The following is a 19,358-nucleotide window of genomic DNA, read 5'->3' on the forward strand; positions in this document are numbered from 1 at the left end:
GGCCGGGCAGAGGCCGGGCTCGGAGCGCGGCGGGGCGGCGGGCGGGGCCGGGCCCTGGGCTGTCACTCGCGGCTCCGCCTCCCGCTGCCCCGACGGAGGCGCCGGGAAGCGGCCGGGCAGAGCCCACGAGGCGGCCGAGAGCGACGGGCTGCGCCGCCGGGCCGGCCCCGCAGCTCCCGCGGCCGCCGCGCTGGGGCCCCGCCGGGCCATGGGGGCGCTCGGGCTGGCCGCGCTGCGCCTCTCGCTGCTCGCCGCCGCGGCGCGGGCCGCCAGCCAGGTACCGGGGCCGCGGGCTCCTTCCCCTCCGCGCGGGGCGGGCCGGGGCGGGCGCGGGTCCGCAGGGGGCTCGGCCCGGGCGAGGGAGGGACCCGGGCGTGTCCCGGCTGCAGCCTTCCAGCCTCGGGCGCGGGGCGGGTTCTCCCAGGGCCGGGACGGGCCCGCGGGCAGCCGCGGTGCCTGAGAACTGGGTCCCGGGCTGCTCTTGGGAGCGAGCGGCCTGGGGGATGGACGCAGGGCGGGACGAGCCCGGCGGGGTGGGTGGAGGACGGGTCAAGGGACAGGCCGGTGCAAACGCCCCGACAGAGAGGGGGAAACCACCCAGGAATCCCTCAGTCCACACGGGGTGTCTGTGCTTTACAGACAAATGTGTTTATAATTCACAGGAAGGTGCCAGAAAGGCTCTTCTTGCTGTCCCATGGCAGCTCTGACCTTACTTCTCTCATCCCTCGGGGCTGGGTATTTTCTGCTTCCCAGGTTAAACCAGATGAGCTGAGACCCTAATGAACAATCTGTGACGTTATCACGTCCTTTATATACCCAGGGCCAGCTTCACCCCCAGAGCCCCTTCATTGGCTGCGTGAGAGCCCCCGCCTGCCCCGGTGTTCATGCCAGGCCATTTTCACTTTTCAGTTCTCAGTCTGTTCAGACTGAATCACCGAAGTGCAGATTTGGGGCCAGTGAATTCCAGTGGGATTTAGTAGGTGCCTTGCCAAAGACAGCTGTGAGCCAAACGCTTCTCACCCACCCACAAAGCTTGAGAAAGAGGCTGTGGTTTGGGTTAATGGCGCCACATAGTTTGTAGCCCCAGCGTTCCCACTCTCAGCACTCCCTGTGCTGTCCCAGAAAGAGCTGCAGGAAAGCCTGAGCCCTGGCATAAAATGCCCCTATGCGGCCTTCTCCCAAGCAGCTGAATCAGGGCAATTCCACTGCTTTTCATCCCACCTTGGGCACCAACACGAGAGCATGTTCACGTGAAGCATGACTTGCCCCATGCCCTATCACTGGGAATCGGATTCTGCCTTTGGCTGGATTCATTCGACGCTGTCTTGTCTGAATGGCATTGCATCGGGCTCGGGTGACTGGCCAAAGCTGCGCTGTGAGCTATTCTGTATTCGTTCTGTCCTGGGTTGTGCTGAGACCCACACCAGCCCAGCAGACCTTCTTCCTTTATATCTGCACAGCAGCTCCTGCTGCCCCGGCTCAGAGAGCAGCTGTGGTGCTGGAGGGATGATGATCAGACACGTAAGGGGTGGTATGGAGTCACTCAGGGAGTGCAGGGTACAGGTTTCTGGCTGCCCAGAGTAAGAGAGTCCAGATTAAGCCCAGGGCAGGCAGCTATTTGCACACACATGGTCTGTTGGCTCCTAAATACATGTGGGAAACCCTGAGTAAGGATGTTCCAGTCACTTCAAAAAGAACAGAAGCAAATCTTGGCTGTGCTTTAGCTTGATGACCTTATTTGTGCTCTGAAGGAAAACTGGTAGGCTCAGCCCCTTGTGGGGAAGGAAAACCTTGTATCACATCTTGGGACCTCTTTGTGGCTCATGAGTGACCAATAGAAGTTCTGAAGCTGTCTAGCTGTCCTTGGAAGCGTAAGCCCCACACAAGGTCATTCACGAAGAAATACAGTGCATCCCTGATCCCTGACCTTGGCCTCTAGAACCCCCATCTTCCTCTGAAAAAATAACATTGTGGAGGCTAGACCACCTTCTTCAGTTTAAATGAAATCCCGGGGCTGTATGACGAGCTCACAAGTCCCCTACACAGCAAGCCCAGGCAGTGTGGAATGAGCTTTCTTTGATTGTGAAACAAACCCCCTGCTCACACAAGGTTTTCTTATGGGGGGTGGGGGGGAAGAGAAATGTTGGAAGCTGCTTAAACAAACTGTGCCTGGAATTGAACTCCAAGAAAATAATCCCACTATCAAAACATGCCTGCTGCTGGTTGTGCAGAATTGTGAGGTGAACTCTTTGTTGCAGTGATTTGGCCCTAGCAAACATTTAATCTTACTGCCACCAGCACAAGCTTGAATGAAAGGAGTGTGTGCACATCCCGACATCCACAGAGGACAGAGTGTGGAGTTGAATGTTTGGTGTGAGACCAAATTCCAAACAAAGTTAGAATCAGCATAGTGGCTGCTTGTCTGCCAAGTGTGTATTTGTCTATCTGGAGATGGCGGCTACCCAGTTTGCATGTCCACAGATGTAAAAAAAGAGTGAGAAGCTGGTCGTTAGATGTTAAGATGGGGACGTTGGTTGGGTTGGAAAGTACCCGGATCCCTTAGTACAGCGGTTCTCAAACTGTGGGTCGGGACCCCTGTCTTAATGGGGTCGCCAGGCCTGGCTTAGACTTGCTGGGGCCAAAGACTGAGCTCCACCCCCGGGCTAAAGCCCAAGCTTAGGGCTTCAGCCCTGGGTGGCGGGGTTCAGGTTACAGGCCCCCTGCCTGGGGCTGAAGCCCTTTGGCTTCAGCTTTGAGCCCCCCGGTGGTGGGGTAAGGCTTTGGCCCCTCCACCCAGGCCACCCACCTTGGGTGGGCTCAGGCTTTGGTCCCTGGGGTCATGTAGTAATTTTTGTTGTCAGAAGGGGGTCATGGTGCAATGAGAACCACTGCCTTATAGTTGGGGTCTGCAGTTGTAAGCTCTGTTATTAGACCCTTTTAATGTCAAAACAGAATGGCCTGCATCCTGAGACACTTCCTCTTGGGGGACGGGGAGAGTACTGGAGATGGGAAAGGTCTGTGTGGAGAGGAGCCAGACGTGAATACCAGGCACGCTGTTCTCTGGCTTTCCCACTGCCTGTCACTCTTAAGGAGCTGCTGTTATACACAGACACTGCTCCAATCCACGGCCCAGGACATAACAACTACGCCACAAGAAGCTGTGCGACGCGGCAGAGTCCTTACAGAAATCCCAGCACTGCTGAGGAGAATCACAATAGCCAAAGACCTTCCCAGGACAATGATCGTCATCAAGCTAAAACACGGCTAGTGCTGGTGTCTGTTCTTGCTGAAGTGACTGGAACATTGCTAACATGGGCTTGCGGGGCTTGTTTCAGAGGGAACAGGGACTTTGGAAGAGCTTTTCAAGAGTCCGCCCACACGCTGGTGAAGTGTGCACCTAGCTGCCAGAGGTGCCTTTGAAGATCCCATCCTGCTGTTTATTAAGGACTTCAGTTGCTTTTCATATGAAGTTAATTAAGCTGAAAACTGCAGCCATAAGAATATTCTTCTCATGTGATTTTAATAGGAGTCAGTCATTGGCCATCCACATGGGAGATGGGTTCGGATTTAAATATTGTCCTTCCTCAAGGGCCTGCAGCATCTCAGAAGAAACAGCATGCCCCCCTCATGCAAGGAGCGTGTTAGCCTGTGGCAGGCTTTGCACACGGATGGGTAGCCTGTCTTGCACTCAGGTGTTTCAGCTTGTGCCCTATTTTTCCGGCTATCCAGCTGGTAACCAGATGTGTCACTTACAGACGTGTCACAGATAGCCAGGATTTAGTCCAGGCTTCAGGAATAAACGTAGTTGTCCAAGCTGCCTTCCTGGGTACCTCATCCTCTGAAGCATAAGTCAAAAGATGGCAGGTGTATAAACAGGGAAGTTTTCCAGATTCCTCTTTAAGGAATCCAGGCACTCGAAGTTGGCTGCACTTAGCAGATTCTCTTTCTCTGTAACACTCGGCTTCCTTATGCCCAGCACAAAAGAAGGATTCTTCTGCAAGGTAGGCAGATGGAGTGAGTCTGGAGGGTCTTGCCCCACATGGACTGGTGAGAAAAGGCCTGAGCTTTCCCTGCGCTCTGCAGCCCTGGGGAACGGCCAGAGGACGCCATGCAAACTAGGGCGGTGCTGCTGCCTCTTCTGGTGTCATTGAGCATGCCTCTGTCGCACTTAGTCTCTCCCCGAGTCCCTGGTGGCCATGACGACATGGCGTTGAAGGTTTGTGCCAAGCCTGTGTGTGAATGCTGGGTTGGAGGTGGAAGTGAAAGAGGAGAATGACATGGTTCCCGCCACATGAGAACATCCTTCCAGCAGCCCACAGATGCACAGGATGGGAGTATAACTGCTTGTCTTTATGCTACAGAAGTGTCAACACAGTGTTTGTTCCTTTCAGGCAGTCCCTGCCTGTGGAATAAAAGAAGCTGGGGGAGATTTCATTGCTAAGGGTGCCTCTCAAAGTAATGGCGTCTCTTAAATGTCCGTACTGAGGACTGATGCTAAAAGGCTGCAGAACCTAAACACCACTCAGCTGGCTGGAGGACTCCAGTGAATCAGCCCTGCAGTAGAAAGGGGAGAACCCTAAATACAGTGGAGCTCCCCACCTGTAACTTCTCCAGAGTGAGGGGCGTCTGGTCTTCTGCTGAAGAAGGCAACATTGTAGGTATCTGCAGCAATGAGTGGCACACAGTAAAGAGGGGGCACCAATTAGTTGGATCCACTTCCAGCTGCGTTGCTCTGACATTTACACAGGATGGAGAATTTACATCCCACGTAACAAAAACCCACCAGAAAGCCCCCAAATTCTCATGTCTAGAGGACACAGGGCAAAGCATTGCTCTTACCCAAGTCTCATGTGATACCACGGTTACTGCTGGAGCATCTCTATTCAGGAATAAGCAAGCCACAAAGATGGGGCGGGGAGGGGAATGGTGCGATAGTGAATTGCAGGGATCAAAAAGGATGAGAACTTCTTCTTACTAAAATTAGTTGGACGCTGTCCTGTGTATAGATCCCTTGTACACCCAGGAGGCCTTTCCGACTGCCCATTCTCTGTGGCTTTGCCGTGAGAGGCGTTGCAGAAGGGTTTCTTTCAACACAGCTACATTGTCTGCTGGCTTTTCCTCAGCAAATAATACAAGTAGCCACGCGAGCAACATGTAAGGGACAGAGCCTGAGTTGCTTCTCTTTCTTCACTGTCAGTTTGAACAGCTTGACTTTGCAAGTGCTCAACCTTCCCATCAAGGGAACCCTGCCCAGGGCACACTCTCTCCCTCCTTCTGTTTCAATGTGAATCTGAGTATCATTTTTTTTCTGTTCCTGGGCACATAAATCCAGCCTGGGATTCCCTTGCCACCAGGGATGACAGCTGGCTAAAAACACCTGCACCCGTGCAGGACACCTTAGTTTTTCCCATTAACCACCCAAGTCGTTCGGAGTAAGTGGCATGGGAGAGTATCCTACTCCACATATCTGTGGCTTCCCAGACTTGCTGTCTGGCTCAGTTCTTTTCAGTCATATGTGCTGGTTGTATAGGAAATAAGCGGTCTGCGGCTGGCTCTCAGAAGGAATGGTTTGGGCCCAACAGCGACACTGCTTACTCCCCAAACATTCGTTGTTGAAAAAAGTTAGGTCAAATTTTTCATTTGTGCAATTGGGTTTGGCTCCCACTAGCTTCAGCAGAAATGGCATCTGTTTATGTTAGGGCCCTTATGGTTTAACGACCTATCTGCATGTTATCGGGGAGAGGGGGGCCTTTAAAACAACCATCTGAACACAGGGTTCGGGTTTATAGTGATATCAGCTGAGCTCAGCCCCTCTGCAAGTGCCCACTGCAGCCTTCCAGACACCTCTGAGCGGGCGATGTGACCAGGAGGGGGCTGTGCTCAGAGATGGATTCCCGGGTGGGTGCAATGCACTGCAGCTGAGTGACCTTTGCGGAATAAACTTCAGAGAGTTGGGTTTTTTTAAGGCTTCCTTGTTTATAGGGAGGCCTTGTTGTATAAATAGAACACATGGTTCCTGTTGAAGGAAGCTGTTTAAAAGGCAAAGCCTTGGTTCCTATGTAAAGGAAAGCAGAATGCCCAGTTCCCTACCCAGAAGCAGTTTACACAGCAAAAGTAGAGGGGGCCAAAGCACAGCCAGAGGCAGCCTATGAGGGTCCTTGGCATCGCTTGCAGTCCCCCTCCTCTTTGCCAGAGGTGCGGCCAGCGGAAGCTACAGGGCCCAGTCTGCCGAACTCCATCTTGACGTGAGCTGAACAGTGTTGTCCATTGTCTGTGCTGAGGTATGGTAGGAAGGGCTGCTGCAAATTTGGTGCAGCCCTTGGGCACCTGGCAAGTGGCCCTTGTGTCTCTCAGCTGGAGAGAGCTTGGGGGCCCCAATCCAGGGAGCAATTTGCTAAAATACAGGTTAAAAAGCATTAGGGGTGATGGCTGTGGCCAGCTGTACACTACAGACATCTGCTGGCAATGCTCTGTTGGGCAGGGCCGTCCCTTACATAGTGTCTCTAGCACGGTGGGGCCCTGATCTCAGCTGGGTCCTCTGGTGCTCTTGTAATGCAAGTAATAACTCACTAACCTTGCTCCTGGGCTGGGGGGCCAGCAGGAGGCCTGTGCCTCACTTAGGGCCCACTGAAGAGTGTTGGCTGGTTTGGCTCTCCGTTCGGGGATGAATTTCACCCTAGAAAGACAAAGCTGCCAAGGAGATCTAGTAGCAAACAAGGGCAGCCCAGCCCAGCAGTGAGAGCCAAGAGCTGCTGCTCCATTCCTCCACTGAGAGTGGGTGGGTTTAGTACAGGAAGCTGGAGTCGTTCCTCTCTGGAGGTGTTAATTGAGGCACCACATCCATCCTGACGAGGGGCGGGATCCGATCCAGATGTTCCAGGGGTATTCCTTAGTTTCAGCTCTGTTTGGTGTTGGAAATGGGCTCTAAGCAGGAAAAACGGGAGTTCCCAGCGTACCGCATTGGCACTGAGTGTGCAGCGCTGGAAGGGAAGCTGGCCTCCGGTGGGATCGCACATGCAAACTGATCCACATCAGTCAAGCCCCCATGTGAGATGATGGACAACGCTGATTAAAGCAAAAATAAATAACCTCTGAGAGAGTGGAAGGAGCACTGGCCGTTTGTGCCAGGAAGAATGAAACAGCCCTCTGCGGGATTATGAATCGTCATGGCTGTTTGTATAAACAGTCCCCATTGCCATGGGGAGGGCAGAGGTCCACGCACAAGGAAAATATTGGAACCTTGAGAAGTTGTGTTTGTGTAAAAAAATCCCATTGACCAGCTGCGTTATCCCATCTCTCCCCCCCTGCCATTGTCCTCCTCCTGCTACACTCCTGGCAAGGGGCTTATTAGATCTTGTTAAAATTTACAGTTGTCCCGTCAACCCGATGGTTTCATTTTATCCAGTGACATGTCCCCCACTGTCCTCCTCTTTTCTGGGGTTTCCAGATGAAAAGGGGGAGGCTTGTTTGAAATGCAAAATACAGGAAACATTTTGTCTCTGTTTAATGAATGAAAGCTCCTGGCACTGCAGTTTGTTTACTAGAGATTGTGGGAATCTTGCAGACGTTTTCTGTGCTGGACTGGAAGACCCAACCACGCAGGGTAAAGTAATCCCTGGGTTACAATTTCTTGGCCATGATGATCTCAGTGATAGCGTAAACATGGTGAGATTGGCATGGAAATAGGGAAGGGCTTTACATATGAGTCATAGCAATAAGGTCACTGCTACTTAGGATCTGAGCCCTGCTCTGGCTGTTTTAACGAGTCCTGCCTGGAGATAGGCTGAAAGAGTTCCAGTGAGTCTGAGGTTTGTGTGTTGTTCATGGATCTGCCTTTGTCAACGTCACATCACCTGCTACGGGTGGGCCCAGAAATCTGGAGAACTTCCAAACACCTACCTCCTGCCCGCCTGGTCTGCAGACGTTCACAAGGGAGGGAGGGGTCTGATGGAAGGGGATCTTGGGGTGAAGGGCTTGTACTGGGACTTAAGACCCCAGGTCTGTTCCCAGCTTTGCTGCAGACTCCCTGTGAGACCCTGGGCAAGTCATTTAATCGCTCTGTGCCTCAGTTTCCCATCAGTAGCATGGGGATAATAATGCACCTTTCCCCCCCACCCGTTGTCTCACTAGTCTCTGCAGACTGTCAGCTCTTCAGAGCAGGGCCTGTGTGTCTGTACAATACCTTACACAATGGGGCCCTGAGCTTGGCTGAGGCCTCTAGGGGCTACTCCCCCAGTGATAATCAGTGTCTTGGAAAGGGCTCTTATTACCTTATAGTCACACACCCCTTAGAACTCCTGTCCCCCAGGTGAGTTCAGTTCTTATTACCAGTGTGAGCTACCCTCACTTTGCTCGGCCCCTGTGAGAGCAGCCGGATGTACAGGCTTTCACTGTTTTCTCAGCCAGGCATTAGAGAACTCCAGATAGGTGCATTGTGATTTTGCTCCCCTAAGGAGCCAGGCCCTGGTTAAACAGCCAGCACTGCCGTCTGTGCTACATAGGATTCAGGTCAGGCGGCTTTCTGAGCAAAGCCCCTAACAAAGCTCACGCCGTTTGGGGTCGTTTGGTCCCCGATGCACTCACTGACCTAATGCGAGTGTTCCTGTAAATGTTCTCTCCCATAGTCAGGGCTCGTGGCACTGGTGGAAGCTGGATACACAATGTCGGTAGGTTTTAGTCACATGTAATGAGGGACAATGGAGCCGCATTAGATGGTGACCCTGTTGTCGCAGTGTTGTTTCCAGCACTATGTCCTGGCTTTACTGCCTCAGCAGCTTAAATCATTTAAGCAGACAGCGTGCTTGGAGTCACACCCTAGAGCAGTTTCACATAACGTGAGATTACAGGGAAGCAGCCCGTTGGCGCTGTCTGGCGGATGTGATGCCTCCGGGACTGGTGTGTGAAACAGTGGCAAACCCTCGCTGGGCTGTCCCCTGGTAAAGAAACAATGGCAGAGGCAGGCAATCTGCTCCAGCACCGATCCCGGTGGCGGTTGGCTCCTGCCACACGCACGTGGTGAGAAGGTGCAGGTAGGTGTCTTTGCTCAGCACCCAGGCACTCCATGATCCTGCCGTTGTTTGCCTTTGGGTGCTGCCCAGCGAGGGAGACATCACTTCAGTCACCTGACACCCGGTGCCCAGTGGCAAGAGGAGCAGAACGAGCCGGACACTGGGCACAATGTACATTCATTTCAAGGGTAGCAGTGGAACACTGCGGCTTTGCTCTGCTGCCCTCAGGAGCCTGCACCAGCCATCATCCCACTGCCAGAGCACTGCCCTGGGGTGCTCAGCCAGGCGTGGATGCAGGACTGGGCGCTCCGTGCACTAGCCAAACAAGGGTGGGTTGGCTCTTTTAATTCAGTAGAACAGGTAGCGGGATGGCTGTCAATGGCATGTAGCAGAGGAGAAGGGGCCAAAAAGCCATGGCCAGGTACCAAAGAAGGTGGAGTACGGCTAGATTTGCCATTGGATTAACTCCACTGGCTTCTGTGCAGTTACTCTGGGGATGGATTGGCCCCAATAGGGATAGCTTTATTGGTTACCATGTGGTTATTTGTAAAGTTATTATATATTGCGTGCAAAAAACTACATTAAAAGGTTTCAAAGTCAAGCAGCCTCAGATCCTCATCCCAGTCCCAGTCTCCCTAGCTGCGTTATCTCAGTCTCCCAGCCCAAAGTCCCCTTCCCTCCTCATCCCAGGTGATGTTACCCGCTTACAGCATTTGGGAGGCCAGTCCACTTCTCATGTCCACGTTTTAAAGAGTATTACTTCCCCAGCCTGGGCACCATCCCTGCCTTCCCAGGTCTCAGACTCTTCTGCATGAGACGCCCCTTGTTTGCTCTTCTGAGCACTGCTTTGGCTCCAGTCTCTTTGTAAGATTTTCAAGCAGATGCATTTCTGCCTTTCCAAAGTTGGCTCCCATCTCACTGGTGAGTGCCCTGCACTGCAGCCCAGTGCACAGATGCTGTCGATTTGAAAGGCCCCGGCTGTTGGGTCTGCGCAGCCAAGCTCAGCTCAGCCCCTTTCCGTGAATCCTGCCTTTAAAACATGTTTGCACATGCACATCTGCATCAACCTCCCTCCAGAGCACACACATCCCCCCTCCAACACACTGCCCTACAGACACTCCCAGCTACGTACACAGTTCTGCACACACTCTCAGCTACACACACAAGTACTTGCTGATTGAGGCCTCCACAGACACAGGGCCTCACTCAGACACCAACATTAACCTCCCCACGCTGAAATACACACACACATATGCACACACACCACACATGCCATCAATTCTCCACATTCTCTTTTGTAAAAATTAAATACATTTTAAAAGCTGAGGAATGTTTATCCTCCTCCCTGAAACACTCTGACATCGTTCTTAAAGATCCTCCGCCGTAACATTCAGTGGAATGGCAAGGGCATGAAAATCCCAACAGCTGCTAGGAGACTGGTCTGTTCCTGGCCAAGGCGGGTTTGGGATCGACGTGCCGCAGCCTGAGATGAAAGGTCAGGGCGTTTCCTTTATGCTGAGCAGCGCCGTTCATAAGGGCTGTTGCTACGGCACCACGTCAGCAAGCTTTGTCCAGCGGATGATGATCAGCCTGGATGACAAGTGGGCTACATGCAGATTCCAGCTGTTTACTGGGGGTTTTATCTCTCTTCTGAGGACAAGACTTAAAGTTAGTTTGCGAGACTTGGCAGGAAGTGGCTCCTCATTTAATACTCTGCTGTGCTTAATCTCTGCTAGAAAGGGCCGTGGGCTTGGGCCAGCTGTGACATTTGAATCTGAACCAAAATTCCCCGGAAGTTCGGGTCCATCTCTACTCAGCACTGATCATGCTGATGCTCATTGTAGATCTGCTGCTCGGGGCAGCCACAGCTCCTCAGATCCAGAGCCAGGCCTCACCCTGGCGCCCATTTAGAAGCTGGGACCTCCCTCTCCCATCTACCACAGCTCAGCACGCGCCTGATGCTGCCACCTGGGCTGTGCTGGGGACAGCTAGCGCTCCAGGCCTGGGCACTCGGATGCTTTGGCCAAGGAGGGGACATTTATACAAGTCTTGCTCACCCCTGGTGGGAGGCTCTAAGCTCTGTTCCTGCTGTCAGCTGAGAGAGATTCTCCCCTAAGGTTAACCAAACCAGAGATGTTGCTCTGGGATGAGCCAGAGTGAGCCAGGACAGAGTCCTCACAGTCATGGAAATGTCCAACTGGAAGGAGCCTTGAGAAGTCATCTAGTCCAGCCCCCTGTGCTGTGGCAGGACCAAGGAAACCTAGACGATCCCTGACAGGAGTTTGTCCAGCCTGGTCTTAAAAACCTCCAATGACGGGGATTCCACAACCACCTTTGGAAGCCGGTTCCAGAGCTGAACTACCTCTAGAGTTAGAGAGTTTTTCCTAATATCGAACCTCTCTCTCCCTTGCTGCAGGTTAAGCCCATTGCTTCTTGTCCTAACTTCAGTGGACATGGAGAACAACTGACCACGGTCCTCTTTATTGCAGCCCTTAACATAGTTGAAGACTGTTTTCAGGTCCCCTTTCAGGTTTTTTTTCCTCAAGACTAAGCATGTCCAGTTTTTTAACCTTTCCTCATGGGTCAGGTTTTCTCAACTTTTGATCATTTTTGTTGCTCTCCTCTAGACTCTCTCCAGTTTGTCCACATCTTTCTTAAAGTGCAGCGCCCAGGCTTGGACACAGTGCTCCAGCTGAGACCTCACCAGCACTGAGCAGAACAGAACAGTTACCGCCCGAGTCGTGCATACGACATTCCTGTTACTGCACCCTAGAATGAAGTTAGCCTTTTTCACAACCACATGACATTGCTGACTCCTATTCCGTTTGGGATCCACTCTAACCCCCAGACTCTTTCCACAGTACTGTCACCTAGCCAGTTAGTCCCCATCTTGTACTTGTACATTTGATTTTCCTTCCAAAGCGAAGTGCTTTGTACTTTTCTTCATTGAATTTCATCTTGCACTTCACAGGCTGCTTGATGTATGATATGAAGGCAGAGGGCTCTATCCAGCCCCGCTGCAAGCTGCCATAATACCGCTGAGATCTGTGGCTGAACCTGGCCCAGTGAGAGTGACCTCTCAGGCAAAGGACATGCAAGGAGCCGCAGGTATAAAGACATCTGTCGCAGAGGAAGCTGCAGCTGGCAGCAGCCTTTAAATTCTGTCCTGTGTTTGTTGAGGGAGCCAGGGAATGCTGAGCCCAAGCCCAGCTCTGGCACTAGCCTTGCTCAGGAGTTGGGAGGACAGAGATGAGCAAAATATTCGCCTCCTTTTTCCTTCGTCCATGACCTGATAGGAAAATTCTCTTCATGGTTTGGGGACTCGCTCCCCCTCCCCAATGGGCTGGAGGCAGTGTTTGGAGTTTGAACTTGGATGTTGGACGTGGTGCAGCTAACCTGGGCAGCTCGAATGTCAGTGGTCTAATGTCACAGTCAAATCTGCAGTTCAGAATTTGAGTGGAATTCACCGCTGGGTCGGGGGACAGATCACAGCCGGAACGCTGCTAAAATCCCACCAGGCCTAGGCACTTTGGGATGTAGTGGGACATAGGTAGTCCCTAGATCTTGTGCTGGCTCAAGGCAGCCTTCATGAATATCCGAGCAGTTGATCTAAGCCTTAGCCTTTGTGCTCCAGTGCCTGACAGCCCCTCTGTTTCATAAATTCATAGATACTAAGGTCAGAAGGGACCATTATGATCATCTAGTCTGACCTCCTGCATGACGCAGGCCACAGAATCTCACCCACCCACTCCTGCGAAAAACCTCACCTATGTCTGAGCTATTGAAGTCCTCAAATCGTGGTTTAAAGACTTCAAGGAGCAGAGAATCCTCCAGCAAGTGACCCGTGCCCCATGCTACAGAGGAAGGCGAAAACCCCCCAGGGCCTCTTCTAATCTGCCCTGGAGGAAAATTCCTTCCCGACCCCAGATATGGTGATCAGCTGAACCCTGAGCATGTGGGCAAGATTCACCAGCCAGATACTACAGAAAATTCTTTCCTGGGTAACTCAGATCCCACCCCATCTAACATCCCATCACAGGCCATTAGGCCTATTTACCATGAATATTTAAAGATCAATTAATTACCAAAATCATGTTATCCCATCATACCATCTCCTCCATAAACTTATCAAGTTTAATCTTAAAGTCAGATAGATCTTTTGCCCCCCACTGCTTCCCTTGGAAGGCTATTCCAAAACTTCACTCCTCTGATGGTTAGAAACCTTCATCTAATTTCAAGTCTAAACTTCCCAATGACCAGTTTATATCCATTTGTTCTTGTGTCCACATTGGTACTGAGCTTAAATAATTCCTCTCCCTCTCCGGTATTTATCCGTCTGATATATTCATAGAGAGCAATCATATCTCCCTTCAGCCTTCTTTTAGTTAGGCTAAACAAGCCAAGCTCCTTAGTCTTCCTTTGTGGGAAGCAGATACAAAAGGGTCACGAATGCCATCCAGTCGGAGCTGGGCGTTGAATGCTTAAGAATTATTTGCCTGTGGCTTTTTCCCACTGTCCCCCCATTCCACATGATCCTTCACCGGAAGTGCTGGATAGAGCTACAGGTTACTAAGTCTGCGTTTTCTCCTCTGGAGTGGCTTACACTGGGTCACTCTGAGTGACGCTCTTTGGAGACTCGCCTGTCCCACATGGCTAGTCCTGTTTTCCATGTGGTCTCTTGGCACTTTTCGGGATATTCCCTTCGGGCAGCTCAGTCACTGCTGTTCCTGCTGTCCACCAGGCAATTCCAGTCTCTGGACAGGCCTGGGTTTTCCCATGACTGTGGAGAGAAGATGTGCACATCTGTTTCCAACCCCCTGGGAGTGCTACTCTGCTGAAGCACATCAGCAGTGAAGCCCGCTGTGTGGAATAATTTCAGCATTGTAGCTCAGCACTCCTGGAGACTTGCACCTTTTAGGTCTGGCCAGTTAGCTTCAGTGGGGTGGGGAAGTGTCAGGAAACGCAGCATTGTTTAAAGGCCCTGTGAGGCCTGAGTCTTGGGAAATGCAGGTCACTTGGGGATTAAGAGGTGGAAGTTCCAGTGAGCTCTTCAAAGGTCAGTAAGCAACCCTACCAATTACTGAGCCTCGCTTCTTTATTATTTTAAAGGGATGGATCTCATTCTGGCTGCTGCACGATTTTGCTGTTGATTACAGCACGAGTCAAGCGGCTTGTTACATACATAACTCATGAAAAATGTCAAGTTTTATGTAGCACGAGGTGTGGCTTGGGGAAACCTAACAAGGATTTGGGGAAAACACTCTCTGACTGTGCATGGACTGTTTGCAGGAAGAGCAGCTGTAATGGACCCAGATCCCTTATTCAGAGGAGCGGCTCTTGTGCCGCGTTCCCACAGCAGTTTCAAAACTGACAGGGAAAGGAATTCCAATCCTCACCCCCACAAAACACACACGTGCACACACGCACGCACACGCATGTGCATATACGCACACACCCCTGCTCCCCTCGGGGAAATAGTCTGTCACGCACCCTTTTGTAACTAGGCCATAATTGCGATAAGAAAAGTAATGAAGGTTGAGGGCATGGAAACTTTTACACCCCATTAACTCCTCTCCCCTCAAACATATTAGCTCAGTGGTTTGAGCATTGGCTTGCTAAACCCAGGGTTGTGAGTTCAATCCCTGAGGGGGCCATTTAGGGAGATCTGGGGCAAAAATTGGAGATTGGCCCTGCTTTGAGCAGGGGGTTGGGCTAGATGACCTTCTGAGGTCCCTTCCAACTCTGATATTCTATATGGCCAGATTCTCTGCTGCACAGTGGGCCCAGCTCCATTGACTTCCTTGGAGCTGCACCCACCCCAGCTGAGAACCTGCTTATGGCTGGGGAGACCCTCCAGGCCACGAGAACACAACGTGAAGAGGCTGGTCTCTGTCCTTGGCTGGGATTTATTCATTCACCGTTGTGAAAATTACCTGGGTGCCAACCCAGAGCTGTGTGTGAATTGAGATGCTGTTGAGGAATGCAGAAAGATTCCGACTCCCTCCTGCCCCTGCGCTGGTCCGTGAGGTTTCTCTAGCAGCCTTCGCTCTAGTATCTCTTGCCGCTGAACAGTATTCTCTATAAACAGCCGTCTGCAGGGCAGCCTTGTGCCGCGGGAATGAATGCAATATGCGTCAGCAGCCTCCACACCCGCTTCTGCTCCTGGGACCCTGGCATCTCCTGAGACTAGCAAAACCTTTCAAAGGTGCAGTGCCCTTTGCTGGGCATGGCTGGCTGCCTAGCTGGCTTTGAGAGTTACGCAGCAGTCTGAAAACGGGCCTTTATCAATCATACCTGCTCCCTACAGTGCTGGAGCCGGAAATGCCATGGGCCTGCAATGGGGTTACCACTGAAAAATGAGCCCCTGCATGAATGGGTAGGGGCAAGTGCAGCTCCATTGATTCCAATGCGCCAGGTCTGACTTTTCTCCAGTGCACAAGCGCTCAGCCCCCAGCAACTCCCATTGTTCTCAGTTTGGAGGTGGAGGCGTTCTCCAGGGTCCCCAGTGGGATCTGCTGGGTGCTGAGCTCTTTTGAAAATATGGCCAATAGTTTTTGTTCCTGCCGGCCCTGCAGGCCTCGCCATGGAAGAGACACTTGGATTCTGCCTGCCTCGGGTGTGCCGGCTCCCTCCTGCCTCCTGAACCCGTACGGCTGGGCCCAGGGTGTGCAGCAGAGGGGTTAGGTCAGTCGAGGCTCCACCACTTGGGCTGAGCCAGCAGCTGGGAATACCTGTCAGAAGCTGAGGGGCCGCTGATGGGGGATAAACCTGGGGCACTGACATGCCATGTTTTCTGGATCACTGGCTTGAGCAGAACCAGACTTTAAACATGGTCCTGTTGCACTGAATGCTTTCAAGCTAAACCGCCCGCTCTACATCCTCTTCCAGTGTCACAGCTAGCCAGCGAGGGCAGCAGTTTGTTCCGCCTCCTACAGATCATGTGAGGAGCTTTTCCAGGCCAGTAATTGGAAGAAGCTTGAATGTGGCTGATTAGGTCGCAAACCCCAAGCCCTGTGTGCTTCGTGTGTGCGCACACATAGAATCATAGAATATCAGGGTTGGAAGGGACCCCAGAAGGTCATCTAGTCCAACCCCCTGCTCGAAGCAGAACCAATTCCCAGTTAAATCATCCCAGCCAGGGCTTTGTCAAGCCTGACCTTAAAAACCTCTAAGGAAGGAGATTCTACCACCTCCCTAGGTAACGCATTCCAGTGTTTCACCACCCTCTTAGTGAAAAAGTTTTTCCTAATATCCAATCTAAACCTCCCCCACTGCAACTTGAGACCATTACTCCTCGTTCTGTCATCTGCTACCATTGAGAACAGTCTAGAGCCATCCTCTTTGGAACCCCCTTTCAGGTAGTTGAAAGCAGCTATCAAATCCCCCCTCATTCTTCTCTTCTGCAGGCTAAACAATCCCAGCTCCCTCAGCCTCTCCTCATAACTCATGTGTTCTAGACCCCTAATCATTTTTGTTGCCCTTCGCTGGACTCTCTCCAATTTCTCCACATCCTTCTTGTAGTGTGGGGCCCAAAACTGGACACAGTACTCCAGATGAGGCCTCACCAATGTCGAATAGAGGGGGACGATCACGTCCCTCGATCTGCTCGCTATGCCCCTACTTATACATCCCAAAATGCCATTGGCCTTCTTGGCAACAAGGGCACACTGCTGACTCATATCCAGCTTCTCATCCACTGTCACCCCTAGGTCCTTTTCCGCAGAACTGCTGCCTAGCCATTCGGCCCCTAGTCTGTAGCGGTGCATTGGATTCTTCCGTCCTAAGTGCAGGACCCTGCACTTATCCTTATTGAACCTCATCAGATTTCTTTTGGCCCAATCCTCCAATTTGTCTAGGTCCTTCTGTATCCTATCCCTCCCCTCCAGCATATCTACCACTCCTCCCAGTTTAGTATCATCCGCAAATTTGCTGAGAGTGCAATCCACACCATCCTCCAGATCATTTATGAAGATATTGAACAAAACCGGCCCCAGGACCGACCCCTGGGGCACTCCACTTGACACCGGCTGCCAACTAGACATGGAGCCATTGATCACTACCCGTTGAGCCCGACAATCTAGCCAGCTTTCTACCCACCTTATAGTGCATTCATCTAGCCCATACTTCCTTAACTTGCTGACAAGAATACTGTGGGAGACCGTGTCAAAAGCTTTGCTAAAGTCAAGATACAATACATCCACTGCTTTCCCTTCATCCACAGAACCAGTAATCTCATCATAAAAGGCGATTAGATTAGTCAGGCATGACCTTCCCTTGGTGAATCCATGCTGGCTGTTCCTGATCACTTTCCTCTCATGCAAGTGCTTCAGGATTGATTCTTTGAGGACCTGCTCCATGATTTTTCCAGGGACTGAGGTGAGGCTGACTGGCCTGTAGTTCCCAGGATCCTCCTCCTTCCCACATTGCTCTCAATTACTGGCAGCCAGCTCAGGTTTTCAGCCAGGGAGGCAAGGCTGGGACCGAGGAAGGGCAGAGGGATCTGACAGGGTCTGTTGGCCCCGCATGCTCCTCAGAGAGGTGCCACATTGGAAACCTTTGGAGTCTGCATTCCCATGTAAGTGGCAAGGGGGTGAGGAATGTGGAGGACACACAGCTTAGTGCTAATAATTAACAGGTGACAAATACTGAACGTCCATTTCCTAAAGCAAATTACAGACAGGGAACTGGGAGTAATGAGAAAAGGAGTACTTGTGGCACCTTAGAGACTAACCAATTTATTTGAGCATGAGCTTTCGTGAGCTACAGCTCACTTCATCAGATGTACATCTGATGAAGTGAGCTGTAGCTCACGAAAGCTCATGCTCAAATAAATTGGTTAGTCTCTAAGGTGCCACAAGTACTCCTTTTCTTTTTGCGAATACAGACTAACACGGCTGTTCCTCTGAAACCTGGGAGTAATGAGAGTCTGACCGGATCTCTCCAAGGGCAGTAATATCCCCTAATGTCTCTAAAGCACCTGCTAACTCCCAAACCTCCCGAGTGCTTTACAAATCATATAGAATGGCAGACTGCAAACTGGAATCACTTCACCCACCACTGAAATGCAGCCACTTCTGGGGTGAAGCATAGCAGCTGTTCAGCAGCGCACAGTACGACACTATAGTTTAGGAGAGGAAGTGATGAGGAATATTGTTTCCAATTGAAATAGCAGGGGGAAATCAGAGAGACAGTGTGTTACTCAAATTGGAAATCTGGCCAAAAAGTACTCTGAGATCTTCACTGAACAGAATCAGTCAGGACCTTGGCTGGAAGCAGTATGATCTTTGACTTCCTGCCTTAAACGGTAGCATGAAGCTGTTTGCTCTCAAACAGGAGCTGATTTCCATCCCAGTGGTGGTTGCATTTTAGTGGCAAATAAACCGTTTCCTGTGTATAGTTTATATTGGTTTAAGTTTGTCAAGGGCTTTGGAATCATTCGATATGAAAGGTGCGATAGAAGCGGAAAATCAGTATCCTTATGTATGGGAATTCAGACTCTTTCTGCACATGCTGCCCAGTTAGCTAAATCCTAGAGTAGGCTAGCAAAAGCTTCACAGAAGTAGGTCAAATAAACGCTAACCATAAACCGCACACATAGCCACAAGGGGTGGTGCTGTGTGGTTTTAACGCCTGTGACCCATGGAACTGGGACACGGGGGCAGGTGGATTTCCCTCTCCGGGTCAGAGATGATGTGCCATGTTGTCAGCCAGGCTAGGCAGACAGAGGGCCACATCTTGTGAGATCCAGGGCATCAAAGGAGATTAAAGGTCCTTGCTTTAGATCACGGTGTGTGGGAATCGTCTCTACCACAGCTGCACACGTGCCCGGGATTACGCTGTGAGACATGACGTCCACTGGCGTACAAACGAGAGGGGAACATGGCCGCAGCCTTGCCCCATCCCCCAGCTAGCGAAGCAGAGTTGGCCAAAGCAAGGCCTTCAGAGCCCTACGTGCAGCCAAGGGCCACCCACCGGCTGTGGTTGTAGGGTAAGGACAAGCTGCCAAAGGCAGGAGTTCACCGCTGTGCAGCGCAGCTCAGCCATGGCTGAGAGACACAGGCAGGCTCTGGGGAGAGGGCGTTGGCCTCTGATTCAGAAGGAGACGTACATTTATATGCCAATAGGTACAGCACTTGAACTGCTGGGAAGCCCTCGGGGTGCCAGTCTGAGCCCCCCATTCCTGCTGGCCTGGTGCACAAGGGGCTCCTTCCTGGGAGATGACAAGACCTTCGTGCCCTAGAGCAGTGCTTCTCAAGTGTCCTGGCCCGGTGACCCTCTCGGTGGCTTTTCTGAGCAGTATAAATGAGCTGCTTCCGCTGCGTGTGGGTTCCTCCCTGGGGGTTGGGTTAG

General features: G+C 51.8%; 1 protein-coding gene across 2 annotated transcripts in view; it reads left to right on the top strand.

Moving 5' to 3' along the window:
- Nucleotides 1-147: 147 nt before the first annotated feature.
- OLFML2A (olfactomedin like 2A) overlaps nt 148-19,358 on the top strand; it is a 34,173-nt gene continuing 14,962 nt past the window's right edge. The window contains exon 1 of one of the 2 annotated variants that reach the window (XM_048823114.2): nt 148-277. In XM_048823114.2, coding sequence (XP_048679071.1) covers nt 209-277 — 69 coding nt within the window. In that variant the 5' untranslated portion in view covers nt 148-208. The remainder of the gene's footprint in view (nt 278-19,358) is intronic. The other variant, XM_048823115.2, reaches the window with a different exon arrangement.

Source organism: Caretta caretta, chromosome 16 (assembly GCF_965140235.1).
Source record: "Caretta caretta isolate rCarCar2 chromosome 16, rCarCar1.hap1, whole genome shotgun sequence".
NCBI classification, from domain to species: Eukaryota; Metazoa; Chordata; order Testudines; family Cheloniidae; genus Caretta; species Caretta caretta.